The following is a 26,343-nucleotide window of genomic DNA, read 5'->3' as shown; positions in this document are numbered from 1 at the left end:
ACATAGGTACATACTAGACCCGCTTTGGCTCTTGTTGCCACGCACGCAGTGCCTCGATCGTCGTGACGCGGATGCCGTGCTCGCGCGCAAAGGCGATGCATGCGTCGCGAGAGGCGATGCCGCCGTGTGGGTCGTGAGGATCGACGAGCTCGCACAGCAAGCCGGCGGGCGGTAGGCCTGCGGCGATGCACAGATCGACGGCGGTCTCGGTGTGGCCGCGGCGGACTTGGATGCCGCCTGGCGTGTATCGTAGGGGGTTCATGTGCCCGGGGCGCGTAAAGTCGTCGCGCTGGGCGCCGAGCGCTGGATCGGCGAGCATGCGCGATGTCAGCGCGCGATCGTGCGCTGAGATGCCGGTCGTTGTGTGGTGGCGGTAGTCGACGGTGACCGTGTAGGCCGTCTTGTATTTCTCCTGATTCTGCGGCACCATGAGCGGGAGCTCGAGCTCGTTCAGGCGCTCGGGTGTCAGGGCAATGCACACAAAGCCACTCGTGTGGCGGACGAGGAACGCCATTTGTTCCGTCGTGACTTTGCTTGCGGCGATCAAGAGATCGCCCTCATTCTCGCGGTCCTCGTCGTCCAGCACAATCACGAACTCGCCCGCGCGGTATGCGCGCACGACGTCGGCGACGTCGTCAAACATGCCGTCGATCGCCAAGCGCCACGCCAGCCGAGCGTGGGGCGCCACCCAGGCGAGCCGCGTCGTCGTTAGGTAAGCGATTGAATGACGTAATCACAGGGGGCCGGACGGGCCCGGTGGGCCGCGGCGCGAAAGGGGCGGCCCTTGGATGACGACTACGGCGATGCTGACGAAGCGTGTGGCGGCGCAAGCGCGCGCGTCCTACTCGACGGCCACGGGCGCCTCTGTGCCGCGCCGCCGAGCGGTCCTGCCGCGTCTGGTGGCGTATGCGGCGGTCGGCGCGGCCGTGTTTTACGGTGGCTCCGTCGAGGCGTCTCGGCACAGCGAGGCGTACCGCGACTTTTTCACACAGAACGTGTACGGCGGCAAGGAGCTTGTGTCGTACTTTTCGCAGCATGCGCTGAGTGATATTCCTGACGATCTCAAGCGCATAGATGTGGACGAGCAGGTGTCGTGGGCCGCGCAGCAGGTGCGCGATGGCTTCCAGCACCTGCGCCGCTATGTCCAGTCGAACGAGCATGTGCAGCACACGCGCGAAGAGGTCGAGAAGCGCACGGCCGAGCTTCAGCAGAAGCTGCAGGAGCAGCTGGAGGAGCTGCGCACCAAGGCAGAAAAAGAGTCGGCGCACCTTTACGAGCAGGCTCAGTCGGTGGCCGGCCGCTCGCTGTCGGACGCCCGCGAGCATTTGGAGCACCTGACGCACGGGCGCACGGAGGAGGCTGAGCAGCGCGAGCCGACTGGCGCGAAGGAGCCGAGTCCCGCGGACGAGCCGACGAGCGCGCCGCTGTACGCCGAGCGCAAGCTGGTGGCCGACGGCCGCCCCACCGGCCGCCTGCGTGACGACCCTGAGGCGCCGCGCCTGCCGCAGCTGGCTGCGTCGCTGAAGAAGCAGAGCAGCAGCGAGCCTGTGATTGCGCAGCTGGCTGGCACGATCGATGAGCTGGCCGCGTTCCTGCGTGACGCGCCGCATGCGGGTGCGCTGGCGCGTGGTGTGCTGACGACGGCGCAGTCGGACCTGGAGAAGCTGTGCCAGCGCCTGGACGATATCAAGGCGAGCGATGCGCAGAAGCTGGATGCACAGCTTGAGAAGCAGGCGCAGGGCTTTGAGGCTGAGCTGAAGAAGGCGGCCGAGAAGGCGGCCTCGGAGCTGGGCCAGCGCGATGCCGACTGGTCGAAGAAGGTGCAGGCGCTGCAGGACGAGCAGGCGCGGCAGTTCAAGACGCATCTGGCGAAGGAACTGCAGGTGCAGAGCGAGATTATTGACGAGCGTCTGCGTGACGAGGTGATTGCGCGTGGCATTGAGCTGCAGCGCAAGTGGTCGAACGAGATCAAGGCCAAGGTCGAGCAGGAGCGGGCGGGGCGTCTGGCGCGTCTCGACGAGCTGGCGAAGGAGCTGCAGGGCATCGAGGGCATGCTCTTTGCGAATGCCGACACGCTGGACGACAGCTTCCAGCTCAACTCGCTGCACGCCGCGCTGCGCACGCTGCGCTCGGCGATCGATGGCGCTGGCGCGGCTGATGCGTCGCCGTACGTGCGCCGCACGTTTGCGAACGAGCTCGCGACGCTGCGCTCCAAGGCGAAGAACAACGACGTGATCGAGGCGGCGCTGCGGGCCGTCGATGAGACGGGCGCCGCGTCCGAGGGCGTCGAGAGTGTGCCGACGCTGCACGAGTGGTTCCGTGCGCGTGTCGCGCCGCGCCTGACGCAGGTGGCGCTCCTGCCTGAGCAAGGCGCGGGCGTCCTGTCGTACGTGGCGAGCGTCGTGCTCAGCCCGCTGCTGCTCACGCGCCAGGGCCTCGTGCCGGGCTCGGACGTGAGCAGCATTGTCGCGCGCGCCGAGTGGCTGCTCGACCACCGCGATCTCGATGCAGCGGCGCGGGAGCTGAACCAGCTGCGTGGCTGGGCCAAGCTGATTGCGTCCGACTGGCTGCATGCCGCGCGCCAGCGCCTCGAGGTCGATCAGGCCCTGCACCTCGTGGAGCAAGAGGCGTCGTTCGCGTCGCTGCTGCATACGTAGACTACAGTAGGGTGCCCTGGCATGTCTGTGCGACGTACGCGTGGACCGACGTGCGGATCGTGAGGTGCGCGGCGTGCCATGCGTCGCTGGCGCCGCGGACGAGTGCGTCGAGCCACTGCAGCGCGCCGCTCACCTTGACGAGCGCGCGCGCATCGACGCACGCACACAAGACAGCAAACACGCGCTCCACGTCGCCCTGCTGCGGCTCGGCGCAGGCCTCGATCCACTGCGAGAGGCGCGCACGCAGCGTGTCGAGCGGCAGGCCCGCATGCAGGACCGATGCTGGGCGCGACGGGCACGTAAGGAGCGACGCGCGTGGCTCTAGTCCCGCCGGTGCGCCCAGCGGCGCCGGCGGCGCTGCCTGGCCGGCCGCCGCTTGGATGCGCGCCTCGTGAAGGTACGCGGCCTCGGCGGCATGGCGTCGCGCGGCCGCCCGACTCGCGGACCGCGCGCGAGGTCGCGACTTGGGGGGCGAGACGTACGCGGACAGGCGCGTCTGCCGCGGCCCGGCGCGTCGCTCCGAGAGGACGTGCGCGATGTGCTCCTGCATCGCCGGCGGCAAGTCGGCGACGACCGCAGGATCGACTTGCGACGACGATGGCACGTGGAACACGTCTGGCGGCGCCGGCGCCGGTGCCGGCGCCTCGCTCATCACGTAGGCGGGCAGAGCGCGTCCGCTGCGCGGGATCGGCCGGCGCGGCTTGCGCGGCGAAGCAGCGGGGCTCGGACTCGTCACAGGCTCCGACAGCGTCACCGACAGGCCGCGCACGTCGACGGGAGGGATCGCGAGCGGCGCGAGAAGCGCTTCGACAGCGGCCGTGAGCGTCGCGGCGTCAGACACAAGCTGCCGCACGGAGCGGTGCCGGTGGTGGCATGGCCCATGGCCCAGGTACTTGGGCGGCTCGCCGGCGCCGGCGATGCGCTCCATCACCTGGATGTGGACGTGCTGCGCCGCCCGCATACCCCGCGCCGCAGCGCGCCGCATCACCTCCTCACACACGCCGCGCACAAACTGCGCGACGTCCGCGGGCGTGCCGAGCCGCACGCCCCACGTCACATGCGCTCCGACGCTGCTCGGCACGCGTGCGTGCTGCAACACATCCGTGTCGAGCCCGTGGCACTTGCGCCACAGCGCGGCACCGAGCTTCGGCCCCAGGTGCTGCTGCATCTGCGCCTCCGTCGTCCGCTCGAGGATCTCGCCAATGCACGTCGTGCCGAGCCACGCCTCGCACCGCTCGCGCAGCCCGGCACCGACGCCCCACAGATCCTGCACGTCCATCGAGCGCAGGCACGCGACGTCCAGGACGTGCGTCCCACTCGGCTTGGCGAGGCGCGTCGCGAGGCGTGCCTGCAAGATGTTCGCGCCGATCCCGACACTCGCCTCGCACTGCGTCGCCGAGCGAATGAGGTCCCGTACAGCCTCGCCGAGCGCTGCGTCGCCGAGGTGCTTGTGCGCGTCGAATCGGTCGGCGAGAGGATGGCCGTCGCCGCGCAGCAGCGCTGGGAGCGCATGGGACATGTCCAGCAGCGCCTCGTCGACACTCACCACCTGAATCGCATCCGCGACGTGGACGAGCGCCTCGTAAAACTGGCGCGACGTCGCGCGATACGCCTCGAACGCATACGGGAGCGTGCGCACGCCGGGGCATAGCGCCTGCGCGCGCTGCAGACTCATGCCATTGCGCACGCCGAAGCGTCGCGCGACGTAGTTGCACGACGCGACGTCCGACGTGCTCGTCGCACTCGTGCCATGGCACACGACGACCGGCTCCTCCTTCCACGCGGGCTTGTCGCGCAGCGACACACTCACGAAAAAGCTGTCAAAATCGACGTGCACGATCGTGCGCGGCGCATCGTCGCACGGCGCCGTATCGTGCTCCTGCTCTGCGACCCAGGCCTGCAGCTCCTGCTTCCACAGGCTGAGGTGGTGCAGTCGGCTATGCGCGTAAAACGCCGTGATCATATCGTGGGTATCGAGTGCGTACGCCGCGCATGGCTGCTTCGCACGCAGGCGGCAGCTGTCGACGACCCACGCCGGGCGCACGACACGCCGTGCCTGAAACTCGCGGCGCTTCTGGGGCGTCAGGTCGGTCGTCACGATGTGCGTCACGTCGCGCTTCGCATCGAGGTACGGCACGAAGCGGCCCCCGTGCAGAAGAATGAGGCGACGCAGCTCCGCGTACGGCGGATCCGTGCGTCCATTCACGTAGATCGCACACCCACGCAGCGTGTCCGACTCGGCCTGCACGGCCTCCGCCTGGCGCTGCAGCTTCGCGCGCTTGTTCTGCAAATACGTGCCGATATCACCGAAAGACACCGGATCGTACACCGCCTCCTGCTTCTTCTCATAGTCTTCGAGCGCCTCAAGCAGCACATCTTCCTGACTACATGGAAAGCTCGACGGTGGCGTGGCCATCCCAGGTGGCTGGGAGGCAGTGGCGAAGCGCTGACATAAGCCCAGGGATCGGCGACGCCCGCCGCGGCCACACTTCCTCCTCTCCATCATGTCGGCTGCCACGACCGAGCTTTCGTACCTCAAGTCGCTCGTCCACGAGCTGAACGAAAAGATTGCCGTGCTGGAAGGCAAGGCACCTGCTGCGCGCAACGACGGCGTGCGCATGGTGCTCGTCGGCCCGCCCGGTGCCGGCAAGGGCACGCAGGCGCCCAAGATCCTGGAGCGCTTCCAGAACATGGTGTGCCACCTCGCCACGGGCGATCTGCTGCGCCAGCAGGTGGCGCTCGGCACGGACCTCGGCAAGGAGGCGAAGAAGATCATGGACCAGGGCGGCCTTGTCAAGGACGAGATCATGATCGGCATGATCAAGGACCAGCTTGAGACGAACCGCTCGTGCCAAAAGGGCTTCATCCTCGATGGCTTCCCGCGCACGACGCCGCAGGCCGAGAAGCTCGACCAGATGCTCCGCGAGCGCCAGCAGAAGCTTGACCACGTCGTCGAGCTGCAGATCCCCGACGAGCTCCTGATCAGCCGCATCACGGGCCGCCTCATCCACCCTGCCAGTGGCCGCAGCTACCACAAGCTCTTCAACCCGCCGAAGAAGCCCATGACGGACGACGTGACGGGCGAGCCGCTCGTGCAGCGCTCGGACGACAACGAGGAGGCGCTCCGCAAGCGTCTCGCGACGTACCACAAGCAGACGACGGCTGTGACGGACTACTACAAGAAGTTTGGTATCTGGTCGCCCGTCGATGCCACGCAGTCGCCCAGCGCCGTATGGCACTCGATCAGCGCGATCTTCAACAAGGGCGCCTAATGGGTATACTGCCGCACGGCGTCCGTAATGCGCTGGAACAGCGGATAGGTAGCACTGGCGCGGTAGCGCCGCACCGTAGCGTACGTCAGCGCATGCTCGTCGTCCGCGTGCTCGGCGGCCTCGTGGCGCGCATCGTCTAGCAGCCGCACGAGCGTAGGATCGATCGGCACGCGGCCCAGAAACGCCAGGCCCTGCTGCTCGGCGAGCGACGCGCCGCCACCCCGGCCCCAGACGTTCGTGCATTCCGCACAGTGCGGGCACACATAGCCGCTCATATTCTCGATCAGGCCTATCACAGGCAGGCCGACCTTGCGCGTAAAGTCGAGCGACCGCAGATTGTCGGACAGCGCGACGGCCTGCGGCGTCGTCACCAGCACGGCCTGCGGCGCATACGGATGAATCGCCTCCATCAGCGAGATGTGCTCGTCGGACGTGCCTGGCGGCGTGTCGATGATCAGATAGTCCAGATCGCCCCAGCGGACGTCGCTCAAGAACTGGCGGATCATGCCCTGCTTCTTCGGCCCACGCCACACGACCGAGTCGTTCTTCGAGCGAAGGAGGAACCCGACGCTCATGACGCCCAGGCACTGGCTGTCATCCGTGTACACCGGCACCCATCCATCCGAGCTCTGGTGCACGGCCTGGCCATCCAGACCGAGCATGCGGGGGATCGACGGACCCGTCAGATCCAGATCCAGCAGACCCACCCGCAGACGCGACGCATCGGGCTCGCTCGACGCCGCTTCATACGACAGCGTCAGCGCGAGCTGCGCCGCCACAGACGACTTGCCTACGCCGCCCTTGCCCGACAACACGACGATAATGCGCCGCACACGCTGCAGGCGCCGCTCCAACGCCGCGTCCGCACTCATTCGTAGGCGCAGCACGTTGCCACAGCCGCGCTCGCGCCCCTTTACGGGTCACGTGATGTAAAGGCCACCTGCGCTGCGAACGTCGACACGAGGCTCTCGTTATGCGGGCAGCGGCGGCGGCACGACGGCCTGCGGCGCCGCGCGCGGCAGGTGTGCCGAGTGTGGACGACATGGACCGGCGGCGTGTGCCGCAGCTTATCGCGCTCGCGGAGATGTACCTGCATGTCGCGGACGACGCAGAGAGCGGCACGAGCACCGCCGTCTCGCTCGCGCCCGACTGGGCGTCAGCGACACTGTACGCCTGCATGGCCCTCGCGCTCGATCCTGATCATGTGGAAGCGCGTCGTATTGTTGCGCTGTGCTACTTGAATGGTGGCGCCGAGCTTCTCTTTCCCTTCTCGCCGTCATCGTACGGCCAGACGCGCACGCCGGATGGGTACCAGGCACGATCGCCGACGCGGGCGTGTGCGCTAGCCGCGATACACCTCCTGCAGCGCGGCTCGCGCGCGACGTTTCTCGATCTCGGATCAGCGCGCGTGTACGCGTCCGCGAGCATGGTGCTGGGTCGCTACAAGGAGGCGCACGACGCGTTGGCGTATACGATGCAGCAGGGGGGTGCGAAGCGCAAGGCGGCACCAGGCACGAGTGCGAGCGCATCGCTCGTGTCGCCGCACGACATGTACACGAGCCAGGCGTATACGCAGCTCGCGCGTATGGCGATGAAGCAGGCCAAGTACACGGACGCGGCCAAGTACTGTGAGGCCGCGCGGGATCTGGATCCGTACAACTGGAGTGCGTGGACGATGCTCTGCGACATGGCTCTCGCCCCGCCGGCCTCCGAGGCGTGGAGACTGCCCAAGCGCGAGGCGGCCTCGCGCCCGATGCGCCAGGTGACGCCCCGCGCCGCGGCGCTTCGGTCCGGCATGACGCGCGAGGCACCACGCACGCTGGCGACGCGCACCAACACGGACGACGCGCGGCGGCGCACCGTGAGCAAGCCAGCCGCGCCGCGCAGCGCTTCGGCGCCGGCTACGAGTCCCCCGCTCCTGGACATGACACGTGATGTGGCCGAGGCGTATCGATGTGTGCGGCGCTACGAGGGACAGCGGGCGCTGGAGCTGCTGTGTGGGCCGGTGCCGAGCGTGCGACGCCGTGCGTACCGCATAGCCGGCGTGCATTGCCTCGTGGGGCGCGCGCTGCACGACATGACCGAGTATACCGACGCCGAAATGCATTTCCGACGTGCACGGGCCATGGAGCCGTACCTCTGTATGCACATGGACATTTACTCGCTGGTGCTGTTCCAGCTGCACCGCGAGGTGGCCTTATCGGCACTGGCGCAGGACCTGCTCGCGATGGATCCGCGTTCGGCCATGGCGCACATCGCCGCGGGCAACACATGGTCGCTTCAGCACCAGCACGATGCAGCCTACCAGTGCTTTCGGCAGGCGACGCTCGTGGCGCCCGAGTGTGCGTATGCGTACACGCTCGCGGGGTACGAGGCACTCGAGCTCGAGCAGCCTGCGCGCGCTGTGCGCCTCTTTCTCTGTGCGCGGCGCTGCGATCGGCGGCACTGGAATGCACTCGCCGGCCTGGGCCAGGTGTACTTGCGCCAGGGCTATGAGCTGCGTGCGAGCGAAGCGTACGCCCAGGCGTTCCTCATCAACCGCCACAATGCGGTGCTCCTCGACCTGCTCGGCTGGACGCTCGAGCAGGCGGGCGATGCGGACGGCGCACTCGCTGTGTACCAGCGCGCCATCGACATGCAGCCCAAGGCGGCGATGACGCGCCTGAAAAAGGCGCAGCTCCTTCTGGCGACGGTCCGTGCCGCCGACGACCTGCGCCTGTCGCCCCGCGAGTGCACACAGCGGCGCCAGGCCGCGCATGCCGAGCTCCTGCGTGTGTGCGCGCTCGTGCCGTCAGAGCCGCGCGTGCATCTGATGCTCGCCCGCTCGTACATGCGTATGGGCGGCGGGCACTTTGCGCCGAGCGAAGACTCGACGCCGCCTCCCTCGCCGCTGCGTCTGCCGCACGCCTACCATGCCGAGATCACGCATCATCTGGCCACGGCGGTCGACCTGGATCCGCGATGTGTGCGCGACGTGCATGCGATGGGCGACATGCCCAAGCTGGTGTACCAGGCCACGGGCGCCATGATTGCCGAGGATGAGGAGCAAGACGATGTGGACGGCTATATATGGGAGGGGTAACGACTACGTCCTAGCGCGTGAGGTGATCCGCATAGATATTCGAGGCGAGCTCGGCCTCGGCGCGGTCGCCGTTGGCCAGCAGTTTTTCCTTGTTGTAAAAGAGCTCTTCACGTGTCTCGGTAGCGAATTCCATCGACTGCGTCTCGACAATCGCATCGACGGGGCAGGCCTCCTGGCACATGCCGCAGTAGATGCACTTGGTCATGTCGATATCGTAGCGCGTCGTGCGGCGCGAGCCATCCAGACGCGGCTCGCTCTCGATCGTGATCGCCAGCGCTGGGCAAATCGCCTCGCACAGCTTGCACGCAATGCAGCGCTCCTCGCCCGACGGGTACCGACGCAGGGCGTGCTCACCGCGGAATCGCGGGCTCACTGGGCCCTTTTCAAATGGGTACTGGATCGTGTACGGGGGACGGAAAAAGTTTTCAAACGTCATCCACAGACCGCGCGCCATCTCGGTGAAGAAAAACAGGCGGCCGGCCTTTTCCAAGGCACTCAGGCCCTCGTTGTAGTCAGGCTCCACCTTGGGCGGGCGCACCGCATGCTTGCGCCGGTGCCGGATGGGCTGCGCGTGATCGAGGCCCACGTTGAGAGTGTCGTGCACAGGCGACACATGCAGCGGACCCGTGTGGCCGCCGTCAGGCTGCGTGGGTTGCGCCTGTTGCCATACACGTGAGGTCGAAAGCATGCGCACGCTCCATGCAGACGGAGACGATACTGGCACCGCGGTCGCCATGACCGGGCCCATCATGCGAGGCACTGCACGGCTCATCCACATCGTCGACGACATGGATCGGTAGCGTAGACGGAAGGAGCGAATGGCGAGGGAGTCGCCTCGGAACGACAGGCCCTCGCCCTCATTCGCTCAGGCATCGGCCGACGTATCACGTGTTCGTCCGACGTGCTACGCAGCCAGCGAGGGTCGCTTCGCCCCCGCCGCCTGGGCGGGCCACGCGCGTCGCTGGTCGTGGAGGGGGCACTTTTTTTTCACAGGGAGCTGCTTGTCCGCCTGGCTGTGTGGGTGTAGGAATGGGCGCTGGGCATCCCAACATGCCTACCGACGAACCTGCTGTTCGCATGCCAGCCTATATGTCGCCTGTGGACCAGCTACGTACCTCGCCGTCACCGTTGCAGTCGTTCGACCATGACGAGCACGAGGCCCGGGTGATGCAGCAGCTGTACGAGGCCCGGAAGCGACTCGAGTCGGCGAACCACGACGCTGACGCGGAGCATGTGTGGTTGGCTCCCTCGTCTGCGATCTTATCGCGCCCGCCTAGTGCGTCGCCACGTCCCTTATCGCCTACGACCTCGGGCGCCACGCCACAGCGGACGCAAATGCGGCGCCCGCACAGCCTCACGCTCGACTTGAAAGACGTGCCGTTCACGGCCCTCGTCGACGCAGAGCGTCGTCGCCTGAGTGAGACGGTGCCAACGGGCTCCTCGGACCCAGACGCGCCTCCTGCGACGCGGCCTGTGCCGCCCGACAACTCGGGCTCTCACTACGGCATGGCCCCTTATATGCATCTCGAGCGTGATGAGTGGGTATGGCAGTACGATGTGCGGCAGGCTCCGATGCAAGTGCGGCCTTCTCACGATACCCCAGCGACGCCTTCGAAAGTCACGCACGTCCAGGAAGAGTGGGCGTGGGCCGTAGCCGGTCCGGCGCCCGTGACGATGTCCTAGCTTGTAGATATTGTACAGTACTACCAACGGACCGATAGGGGCACGTAGGCTTCGATCCATTGTCGCGCCACCTCCTGCTGAGCGCTGTCCACGTCAGCGTCGGAAGCTGACGCGTCCAGTGTGCGCCACGCTTGAGCCGCTACCTGCTCCGGCGCCCGAGCACATACGCGCTGGGCTTTGGCATGGAGCATCGCACGAATGCGCGTTTCATCCAGGCGATAGACGCGCCCGCCGTCTGCCTCTTGCGTCGCGCAGATGCGATCGAGATGTGCCTGCATCGACGGCAGCGCGACAAAGGCGGCCATGTCAGGCCATGCGCTCATCGACCGTCGCTGGACATGCACGTCCGTCGCCGCCTCGAGCCAGTCGTCTAGCGGCCAGTACTGCTGGGATGTATCGAGCACGCAGAAAATGCCCAGTAGCAGAAAGGCCGGGTCAATGCGGCTCAGGATGCGCATGGCGCCATCGGCGATGACGTACCCGTCGTCGTCGTGTCCACGAAGCAGCCAGCTGCGCGTGGGTGGACGCGTCACGAGGAGCTCGTACGCGGTTGTGCCGTCCTGAGACGTGGCAAAGTAGGTCGGCACGCCCGTGCGTGGGTGCGGCAGGACCCAGAGCCGCGTGGTGGCGTGCGCCACGTCCGGCGGATACGCCAGAGCGATGGGGGGACGCGTCATGGCGGAAAAAAAGGCCCTTTCTGCGTGTGGAGTCAAGCGCAGCTTCGACGCAGCGGCGCACAACGTCGAGCGGCGCTGCTCGACCGCAAGCGCCTCGCTGGCCTGCGACAAAGGGCGTGCAACTATACAAAACTACAGGGCGTCGGCGGCGGCTGACCGAGCTACCACCGCGGCTGTGCCTCCGGGTGCGAGTACTGGCGGAGCGACGTGAGCGCTTCTTGATTAAAGAGAGAGAGCGGGTTAACGGGCTCGGCGGGGCGGAAGTATTGGCTGCTCTGCGCGATTGAGAGCGTCTTGTCAAACACGAATTCACCGGCAGCTAGGTAGTACTGCAGTGCGTTGCGCACATTGGGCTCCGACACGCGCGTCGTGTCGATCGTCACGCCCGAGCTGCGCTTCACGCCGGCAATGATCGTCGACACCATGAGTGCGTCTGCCGCATAGTGCACGAGTCGGCCCATCATGGTTGTGGTGGGAACGCTGGGGGACGACGGACCAGCCGGACGTGGTCTTACCCACGTGACACGCCCGTCGTTTTTTTTTCCTCGCGCCATGGCCGCCACCGTGCGAGTGGGCACGCTGGATGACTTGCGTGCGTCGACGCGGCACACGCTAGTGCTGCGGCATGGCGAGACGGAGCGCAAGCTGCTTCTGTTCTCGATGCCGGGCGTGCAGGGCAAGCCGACGTTCTCGTGTATGGAGTCGGAGTGTCCGCACCTCGGCAAGTCTCTCGACACGGCGCCTCTGCAGTGGCACGGCGCCGACATTGAGGATTTGGTGGTTGTGTGTCCGTGGCACCAATACGATTTTCGTCTGAGCACGGGGGATTCGTCTACGGGACTCCGTGCGTGTGTATATACAGTGCGTGTGGACGATGATACCGTGTACGTCGAGCCACCGACGCAAGATACCACGGCGGAGGGCGAGTCGGTATGGACGTGCGCGGCCATCGTGCCTGTGCCGACGCAGTTTGCTACAATGCCGCCGCCACCGCCTGAGAGCACGTCGCTGAAGCAGCTGGGTTATGCGGGCGTATTTGATCCCGACGGCGTGCCTCCGCCCGCCTACGAACCGGACACGCTCGTGGCGTGGGCCGTCCTCATCCTCCAGACGGCCTCGCCCCTGCACAAAGTGGCGTACACGCGCTACGCAAAGCGTGCACTGGACCAAGGCATCCCGATCGGCGGGGGCGCCTGGCGCGAGAGTGAGTGGTACGTGCCACCGGCCGAGGAGCCGCCTGATCGGCCACCGCGACTGCAGGACGAGCAGTGCGTCGCGCCGGGACAGCAGAGCAAGCGCGGACGCGGTGGCTCAGAGCGCAGCCGCATCGCGCTCCTGCATGCCCTCGCGAACATTGAGCAGTGGGCGATCGACCTGGCCTGGGACATTGTGGCGCGTGGACCGCGGCTGAGCGTGCGGCACATGCAGAGCAGCGACACGGACCGCCCCGACATGCCGCTGCCGCGCGCGTACTTCGCCGACTTTTGCCAGATGGCGCTGGACGAGGCGAAGCACTTTACGCTCCTGCAGCAGCGCCTCGTCGACATGGGCTCGTTCTTTGGCGCCTTGCCGGTCCACCATGGCCTGTGGGACTCGGCTGTAGAGACGAGGGAGGATTTGTGCGCGCGCCTCTCGATCATCCATCTCGTGCACGAGGCACGCGGCTTGGACGTGAATCCGCTCACGATCGAAAAGTTTCGCGCGGCGGGCGATGCGCGGTCCGTCGACTCGCTCACGACGATCCACCTCGACGAAATTACGCATGTGTCGACGGGCCATCGGTGGCTCACGTACCTGTGTGCGGTGCACCCCGAGCAGCCGTCGCCGGTCGACGTGTTCCGCGCGAATGTGCGCCGGCACTTTGTCGGGCAGCTCAAGGGCCCGTTCAATGCGCCGGATCGGCACCAGGCAGGTCTGTCACCGGCCTGGTACGAGAACCTGGCCGGCGAGAAGAAGACCTAGTCGTCCCAGTCCGAGGCGCCATCGGTCACTTGCTTCATAGGCTGCTGTGTAGGTCCATGCAGACGTGGCCGCTTCATCGGCGGGGGCGACGGCACGGGCGCCGGTGCGGCGGGCGCCGTGTCCCATCCCTTGAGCTGCGCCCAGCGGGCCTGCTCGGCGGGTGTGCGCATGTACGACGCGAGCTCGTCCGGCGCAAAGAGGCGCGCATCGACGTCCGCGTCACTGAGCGCATCGATGCGGGGGCCGTGCAGGCCGAGCCGCTGCGCCATGCTGGCGTGGTCGGGCGATCGAGGGATGCTTCGCCGTGCCGCAAAGGCCTGCGACCACACGCGTGTCTCGGGCGGCGGGTGCTGCGCGGCCCATTCGATCGCGTCGCTCATGTACATGGCCACCTCCGCTCGGGACAGACTGCGCTGGCCGTGCGCATGCCGCATCCTATCGCGCTCGCGCTTCGATATGGGCCGCTGCGCGACCCATGGCAGCGCTTCCACGAGCGCATGGAGCATTTTTTCGATCTCCGCGTAGCGTACGAGGACGGTCGACACGCTGGCATGACACGGCGAGACGAGGACGGAGCCATCGAGGGTATGTGCCGAGACCTGCGGCGCGTGGGAGGCCATGGCGCGTACAGGCCACGCACGCCGACACACGCCTTCGATCGCGTGCATGATCGTCGCATACGCCAGCGAGGGCGCCTCGAGGGACGTGGCCCATGCATACGTGCATATATGCTGCAAGAGGCGCGTCGTCATCGTGCGCACATGGGCCATGTCCACGGCGCGCGGCAGCACGTCGGGATGAGCCTCGAGGTACGCGAGCTGCGCCTCGAGATAGAGGGCAGGGTCGTTGACGAGCAAGGGCAGCGCCGTCTTGCGTCGGAGCCAGCGACATGCGTGTGCGACGGCCGCATGCGTCTGTTCCATGGCTGTCGCGACGGCTGCCACATCGACGAGTCTGTGATCGCGGCGGAGCGTGGCGTACAGGCACGCCGAGGCCAAGGCGCCCCACGGCGGCGCACGTTCCTGACGCAGGGCGCGGTCCAGCAGTGCGAGGCTGTCGTGAGCCGCGTACGCAAATCCCAGTCGCGTCGCAGCGCCCTGCACCATCTCTGTCGCGTGGCGCGCGCGCCGTTGTTCGTGCGCATGGCGCGCTGACGCGCGATCGTAGACCCACCATCGAGGCAGGCGGGGCGGCGGCGGGACGACGCCCTCCGGCTGCTCTACCACGTCGAGGGGGGCATCAGCGACGATCGTAGCGCATTCGCCGCAGACGTAGGCATACGCCTCATCAAGCCACTGTACCGTGCCTACCTGCTCACACAGCGGGCAGGCGGGGGTCTCCATCCGTCCACGCCCGGCATGGATGGCGAGCGACGCGCGTCGCTCGCGGAGGGAGGCGGTCGGTCATGTGCTCCGATGAGGGCCACGTGATCAGACCCAAAGCAGGCGGCCCCCGAGCAGCTGGCCTCGTCCGCGATCCGCTCGCTTTTTGACGACCAGCATGGTGGCAATGGCACTGCGACAGACAGCGCGCACGCTCGTAGCTCGCGGCGGCATGCGCATGGCCTCGCACATGCGTGCGATTTCGACGAGCTCTGTGGTGCGCTCGGATGCCCTGTTTGTGCATCGCGACACGCCCTACAACAATGCTGCGATTCCGTTTTCGTTCACGGGCGAGTTTGTGCCGGAGGCGCAGGCCATCATAAAGCAGTACCCGCCGCAGTACAAGAAGGCGGCTGTGATCCCACTGCTGCACCTGGCGCAGAAGCAGAACGACAACTGGCTCAGCATCAGTGCGATGAACCATGTGGCGGAGGTGCTCGAGATGCCGCCGATGCGTGTCTACGAGGTGGCCACGTTCTACACCATGTTCAACCGCACACCCGTCGGCAAGTACTTTGTGCAGGTGTGCACGACGACGCCATGCATGCTGGGTGGCTGCGGCTCGACGGCCGTGCTGGAAGCTATTGAGAAGCACCTCGGCATCAAGGCCGGCCACACGACGCCCGACAAGCTGTTTACCGTGATTGAAGTCGAGTGCCTCGGTGCGTGTGCCAACGCCCCGATGGTGCAGATCAACGACGAGTACTACGTACGTACCGCTCACTGACCGTGCAGGAGGACCTCACGCCCGCCTCTGTCGTAGCCGTGCTCGAAGGCTTGGCACGCGGCGAGCCCGTCAAGCCCGGCCCGCAGAACGGCCGCTTGAACTCTGCGCCCGATACGGAACAGAGGACGCTCAAGGAAAAGGTACGTCGACGCCCGCTCACCCTAGCCCTACGGACCCGGCCAGTACTGTGTGCCCGAGTTTGCCTAGGCCGGCACGGATGGCTACTTGTATCCCGCGGCCTAATATCGGTAGAGGCGGTGAGCTGCACGGCCCAGCCAGGCGCGTCTGAGGTCAGTGGGGTATACGTACGTAGCATCGAGGCAGGTAAGGATCCATGCGACGCGGAGGTACGACGGCATCACGAGCACGCCCCATTGCTCGGCATCGACGCGGCGCAGCGTCGCACGAACGACGTCCTCGACACCAAGCGCGTGGTCGCGGCGGTCGCGCGGCCCCGTCGAGGCGTCGACCGAGTACGTAGCGACGAACGAGTTCTTGATCGGGCCGGGCGCCACGAGAAGGAAGTGCACGCGAGCGCGTCGCGGCTGACCCGGCGCAGGCATGGCGGCTTGGGCCTCGCACTCGAGATCGACGGAGCGCACGAGGAGGTGCTGAGCCGATTTCGACGCGCAGTATACGGCGCGCGTCGGCGCCGGTATGAGGCCGGCGACGGAGCCGATCGTCACGACGGCCGGGCGCGAGGACGTCGTCTGCATGAGCGGGATCAAGGCGCCCAGCACGATGGCCGGGCCTTTGACATTGGCGTCGCAGCTGCGCTGGACCGTCTCGCCGATGCGATCGAGGCCATCCTGCGTCGCATGCGTCAGCCCGCGCTCCTCCGTCTCGGCATTCACGCCGCACGGGTCGACGCCCGCGACGCCGAGGATCGGCAGAATCGATGTGGCGCCAAACACCATGTGCAGCGTATCCAAGCCGCCCATGCACCGTACGACGGCGTCGCGGAGAGCGAGCACACTCTGTGTGCATGTGAGGTCTGCGGCATGTACGTGCACTTGCACACGAGGAAAGCGTTTCCGCACGTCGTCCAACGCATGTTGTCGTCGCCCCACGATCATGATGTGCTTCGCTCCGCGCTCCACGTACTGCCGGAGCAACTCGGCGCCGAGGCCATCAGGCGTCGAGGCACCCAGGATCAAGACACGCTCCGCACCCGCGTCCACATACTGCGTCCGTTTCTTGCGTCGCGCGTACGTCCAGACGACGTGCAGGACAACGCACGCTACGAGCGTCCAGGCCAGCCGAGGCATGCAGCAACGTGGGGGAGGCCAGGGTCCTATGCTGACTAAGCCACCCTGGGACCGCGGCGCGGCCGCCTTTTTTTTTCCGCCATGTCGTTTGAGGCGCCGCCGGGGTACGTGCGGGCTGATACGGCGCAGGCGAGCGATGCGTGGGAGCGCGCGGATGAAGTATGGGTGATGCGCGTGCCTGATGGTGTAGACGTGCGCAAGCTGGACGGTGTGACGATACCCTTTGATGCGCTCGAGCGTGCGGATCATGCGCCCTTGGCGTCGGTGCGCGTGTCAGAGACGGATACGTACGATGTGCTGGTGGCGCACGGTGCCGCGGGCGAAGCGGATTCGCAGCTTATCGATATGGCCGGGCCATCCACGACGCCCGTGTTTCTGCAGCGCGATTTCTTGCGGTCGGCGGATGGTGTGGCGTCCGAGCTGCAGAGTGTGTGTGCTCTGCTGCCTCGTGCCAAGGACGCGACGCTGCGAATGAAGCCCGTTGCGCGGCGCATGTACATGGCGCGGCGCACGGCGTCTGCCAAGGGCCGGGACCATGGCTACGACGTGTCTCTCCCGCCCAAGCACACACAGCCATGGGACAGACTCCAGGGTGTGTTTCGTCCCGCCGGCTCGCAGGCCAAGAGTCCTGCGCTGCCCGACAAGAAGCGCAAAAAGGCATCGAGTGATGAGGCGTCTAAGAAGAAGAAGAAGAAGAAGTAGCTAGCTATGATCCTCCTCGACGTCCAGGTCCTCGCCGGCATCCAGGTCCTCGCCGGCATCCAGGTCCTCGCCAGCATCCAGGTCCTCGCCAGCATCCAGGTCCTCGCCGTCTAGGTCCTCGCCGTCGTCGTCGACCTCCTCAGGTTCGTCCTCCTCCTCCTCCGTCTCAATGGCAATCATGCCCGTGAGCAAGAGCCATGGAATCGGGACGAGGATCGCGAGGGCCGACCACAGTAGGCGGCCGTAGCGCAACGTAGGCGGCAGCGGGGCGTCCGATCGCGGCGCCTTCGGTGTGCGCCACCAGGGCGTCGATGCGGGCATGACGTGGAACGGCCGGCGCTCCCACGCCCAGGGTGCATCGTGCCACAAGAGACGGTGCATGCGGTGTGTGTGCTCGACCAGCCCGGGGAACTCGCGGCGGATGAGAGAAGGTAGCGTGTCCACGGGCCACTCGACGTAGAGAAGCGGCGCCAGCAACGAATAGAGCCGGGCATCGACGGGCGTGGCTGTGTGCGTAGACGCCTGCTTCGCTACCGCGGCAAGGACGCGCCGCGCGCGCGTCGCGAGTCGCGAGCGCTCCCACTCTTCGCGCATGTCGCTCGTCAGCGAAGAGTAAAAGCCCTGGCGCGGCATGCAGGTGAGCGGATCACGCGCCTCCGTGAGGCCGGCTGACGCTTGCCATCGCTGAGCCTCTTGGCGTTCCTCGCGGTCCCATGAGCCGCCCATGCCCCACAGACGGATATGTGGGCTCTCGAGGCGCGCACGCACAGCTGCGCGCATGCGTCGCGGCAGCGAGGATGGTATGGTGGTGCGCTGCGTCAGTGCCTGGCAGGTCACTTTTTGAAAGTTGAGGGGGAGGGAAAAGAGCGTGTGCAGCACCAGGTCACTTAGCATATCGTCCAGCGCGGCATGTACGGCGTACGCCGATGCATCGAGGCCTGTATGGAGATGCGAGCGGATGTCCGTGGGCGTCGTAGCCAGGACCTCACCGACGTGGCCCTCGAACGTGTACAGCGCCGGCACAGCCTCGGTGTGGATCAGCGTCGGTGGCGTGAGCACCACAGCCTGCTTCTGCGCCAGCTGCAGGAGCGCCAGCACATACAGAGACGTGGGCTCGATCGTGGGCAGCCCATCTCTGGGCACGCCCCAAACGGTCACCGCCACAGCCATGGTGGTATACGTAAGCGCCCGGCCCTTTCCCTCTTGCCGCCCTCCATGTCCACCGACGCCCACCGACGCCAAGGGCGCCTGTCCGAGATGGTCGCAGATGACGTGCCGCCTGAACTGCTTGAGGCGGAGTCGCGCGAGCTTGTGCAGCAGGATACAGATACGCCGGTGCGCCACCTGCGCATCGACTGGCCGAGTTCTTCGATCAAGGGCGTCTATGCCATTGGCAGCAGTGTGCCGCATGCGAATCCACCGCTGTACGATGCGCCTGACGCCAAGGACGTGGAAGGCAATGCCACGTCTGCCGTGTTTACGTCGCGGCGTAGTCCGATCAATGTGACGGTCCTGGTCCTGCACGGCCAGGGCCAACGCACGCCGCATACCCCGTCGTCCGAGACGCCGCCTGACGTGGGCGATCCCATGCAGCTCCTCGAAGTCGAGCGCAAAAACACCGTGTTTGTGTCTGCGCGCACGCAACTCAACTCGGCGTGTGTGCATGTGCCGTCGTATGCGGGACGCAAGCCGTTGCACATCAAGGTTCAGACACACAGCGGCAATGCGACGGTGATTTTGCCGCACTCGTTCAATGGCCTCTTGACGTGGAAAGTCGAGGCAGGTCTCTTTCACATGTCGCCCGGTGCTGCGTCGCATGCGATGCGCCTCGGCGACAAGGAGCACCGCCACCACGGCATGTTCCGCATGGTCGCGGACCCCGACTTGCCGTCGTGGATGACTGCGCAGGGCCGACGTGGCGACGTGTGTGAGATCAAGGTGCACACGGGCCGCATCTATGTGTGCATGAGCGGCGAGAAGAAGTCGAGCGCGGCGAAGGGCTGCGTGATTTGCTAAGTACGGGGGAAGAGCGGCGCTATTTTGGAGGACGAGCGGCGCAGCGGAATCTGGGCCTGGAAGGCCAGGGCGTCCCAGGTGCGCTGCGCTGCGGGCACTTGGAGCGCATCGAGCAGGGCCGTCATGGCGCGCGGCATGATCGGAGACAGGAGCGTGCCGCACACGCGCAGCGCCTCGCTCGACAGATACACGCACCGATGCACGTCGCTCAGCGGTGTATCCGCCGACCATGGCGCGGTGTGCTGCACGAGCTCGTTGGTGTGAGCAATCACATCGAACACGGCCTGCACGGCCTTGGACGGCTCGTACGACTCCATGCTGTGCTCGTACACACGCGGGAGCTCCGTGCACGCCTGCTCGAGTGGATCCGTGGCGTGCGCTGGCCGAGGCAGCCACTCGCCCGCGAGGCGCTGCTGGATCTTGGGCGCCAGTACGCGCGACAGCAAGTTGCCCAGCTGACCCTGGAGAAACTTGCGCTTGTGCTCCTCGACTAGCGCCGGTGCGTAATCGGCGTCCGTGCCAATGTGCCCTCCTATGCGCATGAGATAGTAGCGCATCGTGTCGACGCCATAGGTTTCGATGGCGTCAAACGGATTGATGGCATTGCCGCGTGACTTGGACATCTTGGTTTTTTCGACCGTCCAGTGGGAGTGCGCGACGATGGTGCGCGGCAGGGGCAGACCGGCGGCCATGAGAAACGCGGGCCAGTAGATGGCGTGGAAGCGCACAATGTCCTTCCCGACGATGTGCGCGTCCACGGGCCAGCCCTGCATGGCGGATGGGTACCCTAGGGCGGTCAGGTAGTTGACGAGCGCATCGATCCACACGTACATGGTGTGAGTGGGATCGTGGGGCACGGGAATGCCCCAGGACAGTCGCGAGGCGAGCCGCGAGACGGACAAGTCGCTCAGACCCGCGCGCACCTCGGCGAGGATGTGGTCGTACATGCTGCGTGGCTGGATCACGTCCGGATTCGCTTCGAGCCATGCCAGCAGCGGCTCGCGACATGCCGAGAGCCGGAACTTGTAGTTCGTTTCCGTCGTCCATTCGACGCGCTGACCCGTCTCGATGGACGTGTACACGCCACCCTGCTCCTGCACCTGCGACGCAGGATAAAAGGCTTCGTCAGAGACCGCGTACCATCCTTCGTGCGCGCCAAGGTAGATATAGCCCGCGTCCTGCAGCCGCGTCCAAAAGTGCTGCACGGCCGCCTGATGCACCGCCTCCGTCGTGCGCAGGAAGCGCGTAGGCGCAATATCGGCCGCCTTCAGCAGCGCCTCGAAGCGCACACTGACCCGGTCGCACAGCGTCCGCGGATCGAGGTGCATCGATTCCGCCACCCTTTGGATCTTGAGTCCATGCTCGTCCGTGCCGGTGGTCATGAGCGCCTGCGTCGCATGAGCGGGTGCGGGTGCGTACGTCGACCATCCGCGGCGGCGCAGCTCTGCATACCGCCGAAGCACGTCGGCCATCACACTCGAGTGCAAATGCCCAATGTGCGGCTCGGCATTCACATAGTAGATCGGCGTCGTCACATAGTACGGCTTCGCCCAACGCGTCAGCGACGCCCACATGAGAGTGGAGTTCTAATCTACATCGACAGCGCATCGTCTCGGGCTGCCTTGTGCTTACGTGACAGGGGGGACGGCGGCGCGGCAAACGGACCCCAAGCCTGGTAGGCTCGGTGGGGTGCACGGCACCATGGATCGCGGGTGCGCACAGGGTGGTGGTGGTGGTGATGGTGGCATGCGCGCGTCGGCGCGATCGCATACGGCGGCGGCGGCATGACGGGCATCGGCGCTACGGCGGACGCCGTCCCGGCCACAGGGGGCGCGTCGTAGCACAGGGGAGGCAGGTATGCACGCGCGTGCCATGGGATCCATGGCCGCCATGGGCGGCACCACATGTCATGATCGTGGTGGTGATGCTGATAGTGTGGTGGCGCTGCAGGCACGACATCGTCGTCTGGGAGCTCCGCACGCTCGGAGAGATCCGGCAGAGCGTGCTTCTCGTCAGGCACAGGCGTGGCGCACTTGGGGTCGGGACTCTCGCTCGATGCCTCGCTCGAGCGCTCGCACTGCATCTTTTCCGGGTGCGTCGTCAGGCAGTGAGCCCCATCGTCGCGCTCGGCCATGATCGGCAGCTTCGGGTCGCAATGGCACTGAGTCTCGTACGCTTTGAGCTTGGCACGCAGCTCCATCACATAGTCGACCGTGTGCGAAATGATGCACAGCTTCTCGAGCACGATATCTGAGCCGATGCGCGCATCGATATCGTCTGTCCCACACGTCCCACTCGGACTCTTTTTCTCAATGCACTCGCGCGCCTTTTCACGGCAGGCTGGGACGGTGCTTTGCAGACATATGAGACGATCGTTGATCTTCTCGCGTCGGCGGCGCTCAATGACCGAGTGATCGGTCTTGCGATGCAAGGCACGCGAGGTGCGTGTCCGCTTGGGGGCGCGCGGCTCTTCTTCCAGATCGACGCCCTCTCCCGTCATATCACGCTCCGCATCCACGCGCATCGCGGCAGCACGGCGCGGTCGGGTATAGGTGCACGTAGCGCTCATGGTGTAGGGGCAAGGGCGGCCGTACGGCCCCTTTTGGGGTCCATCGCACGCGAGTCAGTACCTTGCCGGTGACGGCGGACCCTGGGGGCACCGTGGAGGTACCGACAGGGTACGGCCTGACCCTCGTGATGCTGAGTCATCGTGCACCGCTCGCCGAGTGTCGCACGCCACCCCGACCCACCATGGCGAGTCGACAAGGAGGCAAGCTCAAGCCGCTCAAGCAGCCCAAGAAGCAGCAAAAAGAGCTGGATGATGATGTACGTACAAAAAACTAACGAAAGGACCTAGCTTTTAAGCAAAAGCAAAAGGAAGAGGCCGCGGCGAAGAAGGCCGCGATTGACAAGCTCAAGGGCAAAAAGTAGCGCTACGTAGCCGCGTCACGCATCGCTACGGCACTTTGGAGAAGGGCATACATGCTCTGCAGGCGCGGCATATGCGCACCGTGCGCCTCGGCAATGCGAATGGCGTTGCCCAAGATCGCATCAAGCTCGAGGGCGCGACCTGCCTCCCAATCCTGCACCATGCTGGACTTGCTCGACGACGTATTGCGCTCGGTGCTTTGTAGAATGCGCTCAGGTGACGCAAAAGGCAGTGGACACCCAAAAATAGGCGGTGCAGCGTCCATGACCTCGTTCATGCATGCTTCGATGTGCGCACGAAGCAGCGGATCACGCACCATGTCCGGATTGCTACGGCCGCCGGCGAGCACACCCGTCGTATTCATCGACGCATTGATACACAGCTTGTGCCAGCGGACCCATTGAAGCGTGCGTGCGTCGTGTACTTCCACATCAGGAATGCCGCCGCGCTTGAGCAGGGCGGCGAGCGTTTGCAGGCTCTCGGTGGCGCGCTGCATCAGCGCTGAGGACGCGTCGTCCGATCCATGCAGGTCTGTGTAGGGCCCGAGACTGATGCGCGTCCAGCGGTACTGCACGATGCGAGCTGCCTCGGTCTTGGCGGCACTCACGATCGTGACGGCCGACACGATCGGGGTATGCGGAAACTGGTGCCGATACGGTGCCTCGATATCCACGCCATTCTGGATCAGCACCAGCGTCGTTGTGTCGCGCACGACAGGCGCAAGGTAAGCTACCGATGCGGGATCCATCGATAAGGCCTTCGTGGCCACGATCACCAGGTCCCACGGCGTGGCCGCCGCTGCCTCCACGGTGGGATACACGGCGTGGGGCACAAACGCATACGACCCAAACGTGTGCGTGTCCATCGTCACGCCACTCGCGCGCACCGCCTCGTAATTCGAGCGGCACACCAGGCCTACGTACGCGCCCGCATCGAGTCGGCTCGCATAAAAGCACCCTACCGCCCCCGCTCCTACGACCAACACACGCAGCGTCATACAACAGCGAGAAAGAGTGGTACACGTGACTATTCACGGAAAAAGTGCATGAGCTCTCGCACGGCCGACATGGACATGCCGCCCTTGGGGTAGCAGATGTAGGTCGGATCGCGCATCGTACCGAGCTTTTCGCGGAAATCGCCCTTGTTTTGCAGGTGTGCGCGTTCTGCAACGCCGTTGTAGACACGCGAGAGAATCTTGAAGGCGAGGCCACTGAGGCCGTGCACGGCCTCGACCTTGGGCGAGGCGGCGGTGCCAAAGGTGGCGGAGCCCGAGCCGACCGTGTCGAGGGCGTGCAGGATGGTCATTTCGATCGCACCGTTGGGTGCATTGGGGAAGCTGATGGCCCACTTGACCTGTACACCATGCTCGGGCGACAGCTGAGCCAGCACGACGAGACAGCACAGGTCGTTGTTGGCGTCGCGTGCAAAGAAGTATTGGCGGTGCTCCTGGTCGACCCACGGACGCACCGACGTCAGATGCACCTGAACGCCTCTGCGCTGCGCCATCCACGCCTGGATACTCTTGTCGCACTCTTGCTGCAGCTCGATCGGTACACGCTCGTGATACGCCAACGACTGGATCGTGACACCGACTTTGCTGGCGTGGCGCATCTTGCGTTCAATTTCGTGGTCCTGCTTCGCGGGATTCTTTCGCACGTCGGGAATGCGCTGGTCATCCGTGCATGTGAGCGTGCACCAGCCGTAGCGGTCGCCCAGAATGGTTTCGACGGCTTTACACACCATGAGCCACACAGGCTTGGCTTGTAGCTGGGTATGGCAGAAGGAGAGGAAACGATCAATGATTCTCTGGTACTGCGAAGTATCACACAGCGGGTTACCGATGATCATGACATAGTGCTTGCCTGGCGCATAGCCGACGGCAGCGCCCGTTTCTGTGTCGCGCCACACCTGGACGCGGTCGTCGAGCCAGGACGTGTTGGTCGAGTCGCCATAGTTGGCAATGAGCGACTCGAGCGGCTGCAGCATGTGCGGCCTGTCGTACTGCACCCATGGCGGCGGATTCGTGCCAGCGTCGGGGTGGCGCAGTTCCTGCTTGAGCTTGGCCGGGAAGCTCTTGGGATCACGGTAAAAGAGCGAGGCCAGGCGAATGTCGTCCAGATTCAAGTACAGCATAACAAGGCGCTCGAGACCAATACCGCATCCGGCATGCGGCGGCGCACCGAGCCGAAAGCCTTGCAGGTACTCTTCGAGACTCGATGCGTCCATATGTAGGCGCCGGATATTGTCTTCGAGCATGTCGGCGCTGTGAATGCGCTGGCCACCCGTGCAAATTTCCTGGCCACGCACGAAAATATCAAACGAGTTGGTATAGCGCGTGTTGACTGGGTCTGGCAATGTGTAAAAGGGACGCGCATTGCGTGGGAACTTGTCGAGAATGTAGTAGTCGGTGCCGTAGATGCGCTTGACAATCTCGCCGAGTCGAATTTCAGCGCGCGTGTGCAAATCCTCGAACGGACTCGGCTCGCTGCCGTCTTCCTCGCGATAGCCGTCCTCTTTCAGGAGACGCACGCCTTCCCAGAAAGGCAGGACCAGCGTGCGCTCGAGCCACTGCAGGTCCGTGCTGGGGAAGTGTCGGCGAATGACCTGCAGGACATGGCCGTACTTATCGCGCAGCACGGTGAAGATGTGCTTGAGCATACCGTCGATCAGTGACATGGCATCGTAGTAGTGATTGATTTCCATTTCGAGGTCAAGACCCGTGTACTCGGTCAAGTGCCGCGCGGTGTTTGAGTTTTCAGCACGGAAGACGGGACCGATTTCAAAGACGCGCCGCATATCGGCGGCAATGCACATTTGCTTGTACAGCTGAGGACTTTGCGCCAAAAAGGCGGAGCGGCCAAAGTATGCCACGTCAAAGACGCTGGCACCTGATTCCGAGGCACCGCCTTGCAGCTTGGGTGTATGAATCTCGATAAACTCGTGCTTACTGAGGTATTGGCGGAACTCGTGGCAAATGATCGAGGGGATGAGGATGACAGCCTGCATTGTCGGCGTGCGCAGATCAATCAGTCGATTCGAAAGACGCGTGCGCTGCGTAATGACCGGCATATGACTCGATTGTGTGAGGCTCTTTTGTGAATCAGAGTGAACGCTGGCAGAGGACTGGGGGACCGTCTCGTCCATGTCCCGGTGCTCCTCGAGGTGGCTTGATACGGCGCGCTCGGCCGCATAGGGCGTGAAAGGAAGGCGATCCGTGATGGAGGACACGAGGTGCACATGCGTCAGGTGCAGCTCGAGGTGCGCAATGTCGCAACCGGTGATCATGTCGCGCGGCTTTTCGAGCGTGCCGCGCACGAGCACGAGCGACTCGGTGGGCAGGCGCATGACCCAGTGCATCATGTGGGGCGTGATACCCGTGCCGTTCTCGGAGAGCACGGCCTGCAGCGTCACGCCGTGCTCGCGAAGCACGACAAAGGCCAGGTGCGAGCTCATGTGTCGCATGGCATGAATGCGCGCGCGGAAGCGCCACTCGGTACCGAAGAACTTGGCGATCTTTTGCTCGTCGTAGGAGGCCGCCCTACTGACCGTGGCAATGTCGCTAATCTGGGCCCACGGCTCCGATTCGACATGGTATACGTCCCATTCGCCGTAGCGCGATCGCTGCTCGGGCGTCTCGATGTCGGCGGCATTCGCAGCTGACATGCGCCGCCGCATATTGACCAGGCGCTCGAAGGCGCGCAGCTCTTCGAGTTTGCGCACCCGATCTTCGCTATGCAAGGAGGCGGGGGAGGGTGACATCCTCTTGGCTTGCATGAGCGCATCGCGCTGATTCTGCGGCTCAGGCGTACGTGGCTTCCGTATGTTGAGCAGATTTATGAGGCGATTTTGCTGCCGCTGCAGCATATCGGTCACGGAGCCCGAGTCTGAGCCGTCCAAGCTCATAGTGACAGCGGATACGGCGGAGGTGACAGGGCCGCGCGTCGCCTTTTGCCCGCGTCACGTGCTGCTCCACGGAGGGTGCCTGG

The 26,343-nt window shown here is 65.3% G+C and overlaps 22 protein-coding genes across 22 annotated transcripts; 9 read left to right on the top strand and 13 right to left on the bottom strand.

Moving 5' to 3' along the window:
• Positions 1-13: 13 nt before the first annotated feature.
• MRET_4318 (3,4-dihydroxy 2-butanone 4-phosphate synthase) lies at positions 14-643 on the bottom strand (the record flags this gene model as incomplete). Its single annotated transcript, XM_027630945.1, has 1 exon — positions 14-643. The coding sequence occupies one exon, from the start codon at positions 641-643 to the stop codon at positions 14-16; it is 630 nt and encodes a 209-aa protein (XP_027486743.1).
• Positions 644-803: 160 nt separating this feature from the next.
• On the top strand, positions 804-2,657 carry MRET_4317 (mitofilin; the record flags this gene model as incomplete). The annotated part of the gene is made up of 1 exon (XM_027630944.1): positions 804-2,657. One exon carries the CDS (start codon positions 804-806, stop codon positions 2,655-2,657), a length of 1,854 nt encoding a protein of 617 aa, XP_027486788.1.
• Position 2,658: 1 nt separating this feature from the next.
• Positions 2,659-5,073, bottom strand: MRET_4316 (DNA repair protein REV1; the record flags this gene model as incomplete). The annotated part of the gene is made up of 1 exon (XM_027630943.1): positions 2,659-5,073. One exon carries the CDS (start codon positions 5,071-5,073, stop codon positions 2,659-2,661), a length of 2,415 nt encoding a protein of 804 aa, XP_027486789.1.
• Positions 5,074-5,161: 88 nt separating this feature from the next.
• Positions 5,162-5,929, top strand: MRET_4315 (adenylate kinase; the record flags this gene model as incomplete). The annotated part of the gene is made up of 1 exon (XM_027630942.1): positions 5,162-5,929. One exon carries the CDS (start codon positions 5,162-5,164, stop codon positions 5,927-5,929), a length of 768 nt encoding a protein of 255 aa, XP_027486737.1.
• MRET_4314 (cytosolic Fe-S cluster assembly factor CFD1) lies at positions 5,926-6,801 on the bottom strand (the record flags this gene model as incomplete). Its single annotated transcript, XM_027630941.1, has 1 exon — positions 5,926-6,801. The coding sequence occupies one exon, from the start codon at positions 6,799-6,801 to the stop codon at positions 5,926-5,928; it is 876 nt and encodes a 291-aa protein (XP_027486740.1).
• Positions 6,802-6,902: 101 nt separating this feature from the next.
• Positions 6,903-9,011, top strand: MRET_4313 (anaphase-promoting complex subunit 3; the record flags this gene model as incomplete). Its single annotated transcript, XM_027630940.1, has 1 exon — positions 6,903-9,011. One exon carries the CDS (start codon positions 6,903-6,905, stop codon positions 9,009-9,011), a length of 2,109 nt encoding a protein of 702 aa, XP_027486727.1.
• Positions 9,012-9,021: 10 nt separating this feature from the next.
• MRET_4312 (NADH dehydrogenase (ubiquinone) Fe-S protein 8) lies at positions 9,022-9,801 on the bottom strand (the record flags this gene model as incomplete). The annotated part of the gene is made up of 1 exon (XM_027630939.1): positions 9,022-9,801. One exon carries the CDS (start codon positions 9,799-9,801, stop codon positions 9,022-9,024), a length of 780 nt encoding a protein of 259 aa, XP_027486728.1.
• A 260-nt stretch (positions 9,802-10,061) lies between these two features.
• MRET_4311 (uncharacterized protein) lies at positions 10,062-10,694 on the top strand (the record flags this gene model as incomplete). Its single annotated transcript, XM_027630938.1, has 1 exon — positions 10,062-10,694. One exon carries the CDS (start codon positions 10,062-10,064, stop codon positions 10,692-10,694), a length of 633 nt encoding a protein of 210 aa, XP_027486726.1.
• A 20-nt stretch (positions 10,695-10,714) lies between these two features.
• Positions 10,715-11,371, bottom strand: MRET_4310 (ribonuclease H2 subunit B; the record flags this gene model as incomplete). Its single annotated transcript, XM_027630937.1, has 1 exon — positions 10,715-11,371. One exon carries the CDS (start codon positions 11,369-11,371, stop codon positions 10,715-10,717), a length of 657 nt encoding a protein of 218 aa, XP_027486790.1.
• Positions 11,372-11,532: 161 nt separating this feature from the next.
• Positions 11,533-11,835, bottom strand: MRET_4309 (fungal protein of unknown function (DUF1748); the record flags this gene model as incomplete). The annotated part of the gene is made up of 1 exon (XM_027630936.1): positions 11,533-11,835. The coding sequence occupies one exon, from the start codon at positions 11,833-11,835 to the stop codon at positions 11,533-11,535; it is 303 nt and encodes a 100-aa protein (XP_027486772.1).
• An 88-nt stretch (positions 11,836-11,923) lies between these two features.
• On the top strand, positions 11,924-13,333 carry MRET_4308 (uncharacterized protein; the record flags this gene model as incomplete). Its single annotated transcript, XM_027630935.1, has 1 exon — positions 11,924-13,333. One exon carries the CDS (start codon positions 11,924-11,926, stop codon positions 13,331-13,333), a length of 1,410 nt encoding a protein of 469 aa, XP_027486749.1.
• Positions 13,330-14,676, bottom strand: MRET_4307 (uncharacterized protein; the record flags this gene model as incomplete). Its single annotated transcript, XM_027630934.1, has 1 exon — positions 13,330-14,676. The coding sequence occupies one exon, from the start codon at positions 14,674-14,676 to the stop codon at positions 13,330-13,332; it is 1,347 nt and encodes a 448-aa protein (XP_027486766.1).
• A 157-nt stretch (positions 14,677-14,833) lies between these two features.
• MRET_4306 (NADH dehydrogenase (ubiquinone) flavoprotein 2) lies at positions 14,834-15,649 on the top strand (the record flags this gene model as incomplete). The annotated part of the gene is made up of 3 exons (XM_027630933.1): positions 14,834-15,424; positions 15,451-15,582; positions 15,608-15,649. The coding sequence occupies 3 exons, from the start codon at positions 14,834-14,836 to the stop codon at positions 15,647-15,649; spliced, it is 765 nt and encodes a 254-aa protein (XP_027486765.1).
• A 32-nt stretch (positions 15,650-15,681) lies between these two features.
• Positions 15,682-16,710, bottom strand: MRET_4305 (short-chain dehydrogenase; the record flags this gene model as incomplete). Its single annotated transcript, XM_027630932.1, has 2 exons — positions 15,682-15,727; positions 15,752-16,710. 2 exons carry the CDS (start codon positions 16,708-16,710, stop codon positions 15,682-15,684), a joined length of 1,005 nt encoding a protein of 334 aa, XP_027486767.1.
• An 81-nt stretch (positions 16,711-16,791) lies between these two features.
• MRET_4304 (uncharacterized protein) lies at positions 16,792-17,412 on the top strand (the record flags this gene model as incomplete). Its single annotated transcript, XM_027630931.1, has 1 exon — positions 16,792-17,412. One exon carries the CDS (start codon positions 16,792-16,794, stop codon positions 17,410-17,412), a length of 621 nt encoding a protein of 206 aa, XP_027486784.1.
• Positions 17,413-18,582, bottom strand: MRET_4303 (sorting and assembly machinery component 37; the record flags this gene model as incomplete). Its single annotated transcript, XM_027630930.1, has 1 exon — positions 17,413-18,582. One exon carries the CDS (start codon positions 18,580-18,582, stop codon positions 17,413-17,415), a length of 1,170 nt encoding a protein of 389 aa, XP_027486769.1.
• A 45-nt stretch (positions 18,583-18,627) lies between these two features.
• On the top strand, positions 18,628-19,428 carry MRET_4302 (uncharacterized protein; the record flags this gene model as incomplete). The annotated part of the gene is made up of 1 exon (XM_027630929.1): positions 18,628-19,428. One exon carries the CDS (start codon positions 18,628-18,630, stop codon positions 19,426-19,428), a length of 801 nt encoding a protein of 266 aa, XP_027486768.1.
• On the bottom strand, positions 19,425-21,002 carry MRET_4301 (methionyl-tRNA synthetase; the record flags this gene model as incomplete). Its single annotated transcript, XM_027630928.1, has 1 exon — positions 19,425-21,002. One exon carries the CDS (start codon positions 21,000-21,002, stop codon positions 19,425-19,427), a length of 1,578 nt encoding a protein of 525 aa, XP_027486771.1.
• Positions 21,003-21,019: 17 nt separating this feature from the next.
• MRET_4300 (transcription factor) lies at positions 21,020-21,997 on the bottom strand (the record flags this gene model as incomplete). Its single annotated transcript, XM_027630927.1, has 1 exon — positions 21,020-21,997. One exon carries the CDS (start codon positions 21,995-21,997, stop codon positions 21,020-21,022), a length of 978 nt encoding a protein of 325 aa, XP_027486770.1.
• A 182-nt stretch (positions 21,998-22,179) lies between these two features.
• MRET_4299 (translation machinery associated TMA7) lies at positions 22,180-22,359 on the top strand (the record flags this gene model as incomplete). Its single annotated transcript, XM_027630926.1, has 2 exons — positions 22,180-22,254; positions 22,279-22,359. The coding sequence occupies 2 exons, from the start codon at positions 22,180-22,182 to the stop codon at positions 22,357-22,359; spliced, it is 156 nt and encodes a 51-aa protein (XP_027486747.1).
• Positions 22,360-22,361: 2 nt separating this feature from the next.
• Positions 22,362-23,354, bottom strand: MRET_4298 (2-dehydropantoate 2-reductase; the record flags this gene model as incomplete). Its single annotated transcript, XM_027630925.1, has 1 exon — positions 22,362-23,354. One exon carries the CDS (start codon positions 23,352-23,354, stop codon positions 22,362-22,364), a length of 993 nt encoding a protein of 330 aa, XP_027486745.1.
• Positions 23,355-23,383: 29 nt separating this feature from the next.
• On the bottom strand, positions 23,384-26,260 carry MRET_4297 (aspartyl-tRNA synthetase; the record flags this gene model as incomplete). The annotated part of the gene is made up of 1 exon (XM_027630924.1): positions 23,384-26,260. The coding sequence occupies one exon, from the start codon at positions 26,258-26,260 to the stop codon at positions 23,384-23,386; it is 2,877 nt and encodes a 958-aa protein (XP_027486764.1).
• Positions 26,261-26,343: the final 83 nt, after the last annotated feature.

The sequence above is a fragment of the Malassezia restricta genome, chromosome IX, assembly GCF_003290485.1.
Source record: "Malassezia restricta chromosome IX, complete sequence".
Classification (NCBI taxonomy): Eukaryota; Fungi; Basidiomycota; class Malasseziomycetes; order Malasseziales; family Malasseziaceae; genus Malassezia; species Malassezia restricta.
This window is presented reverse-complemented; position numbering and strand designations above follow the sequence as displayed.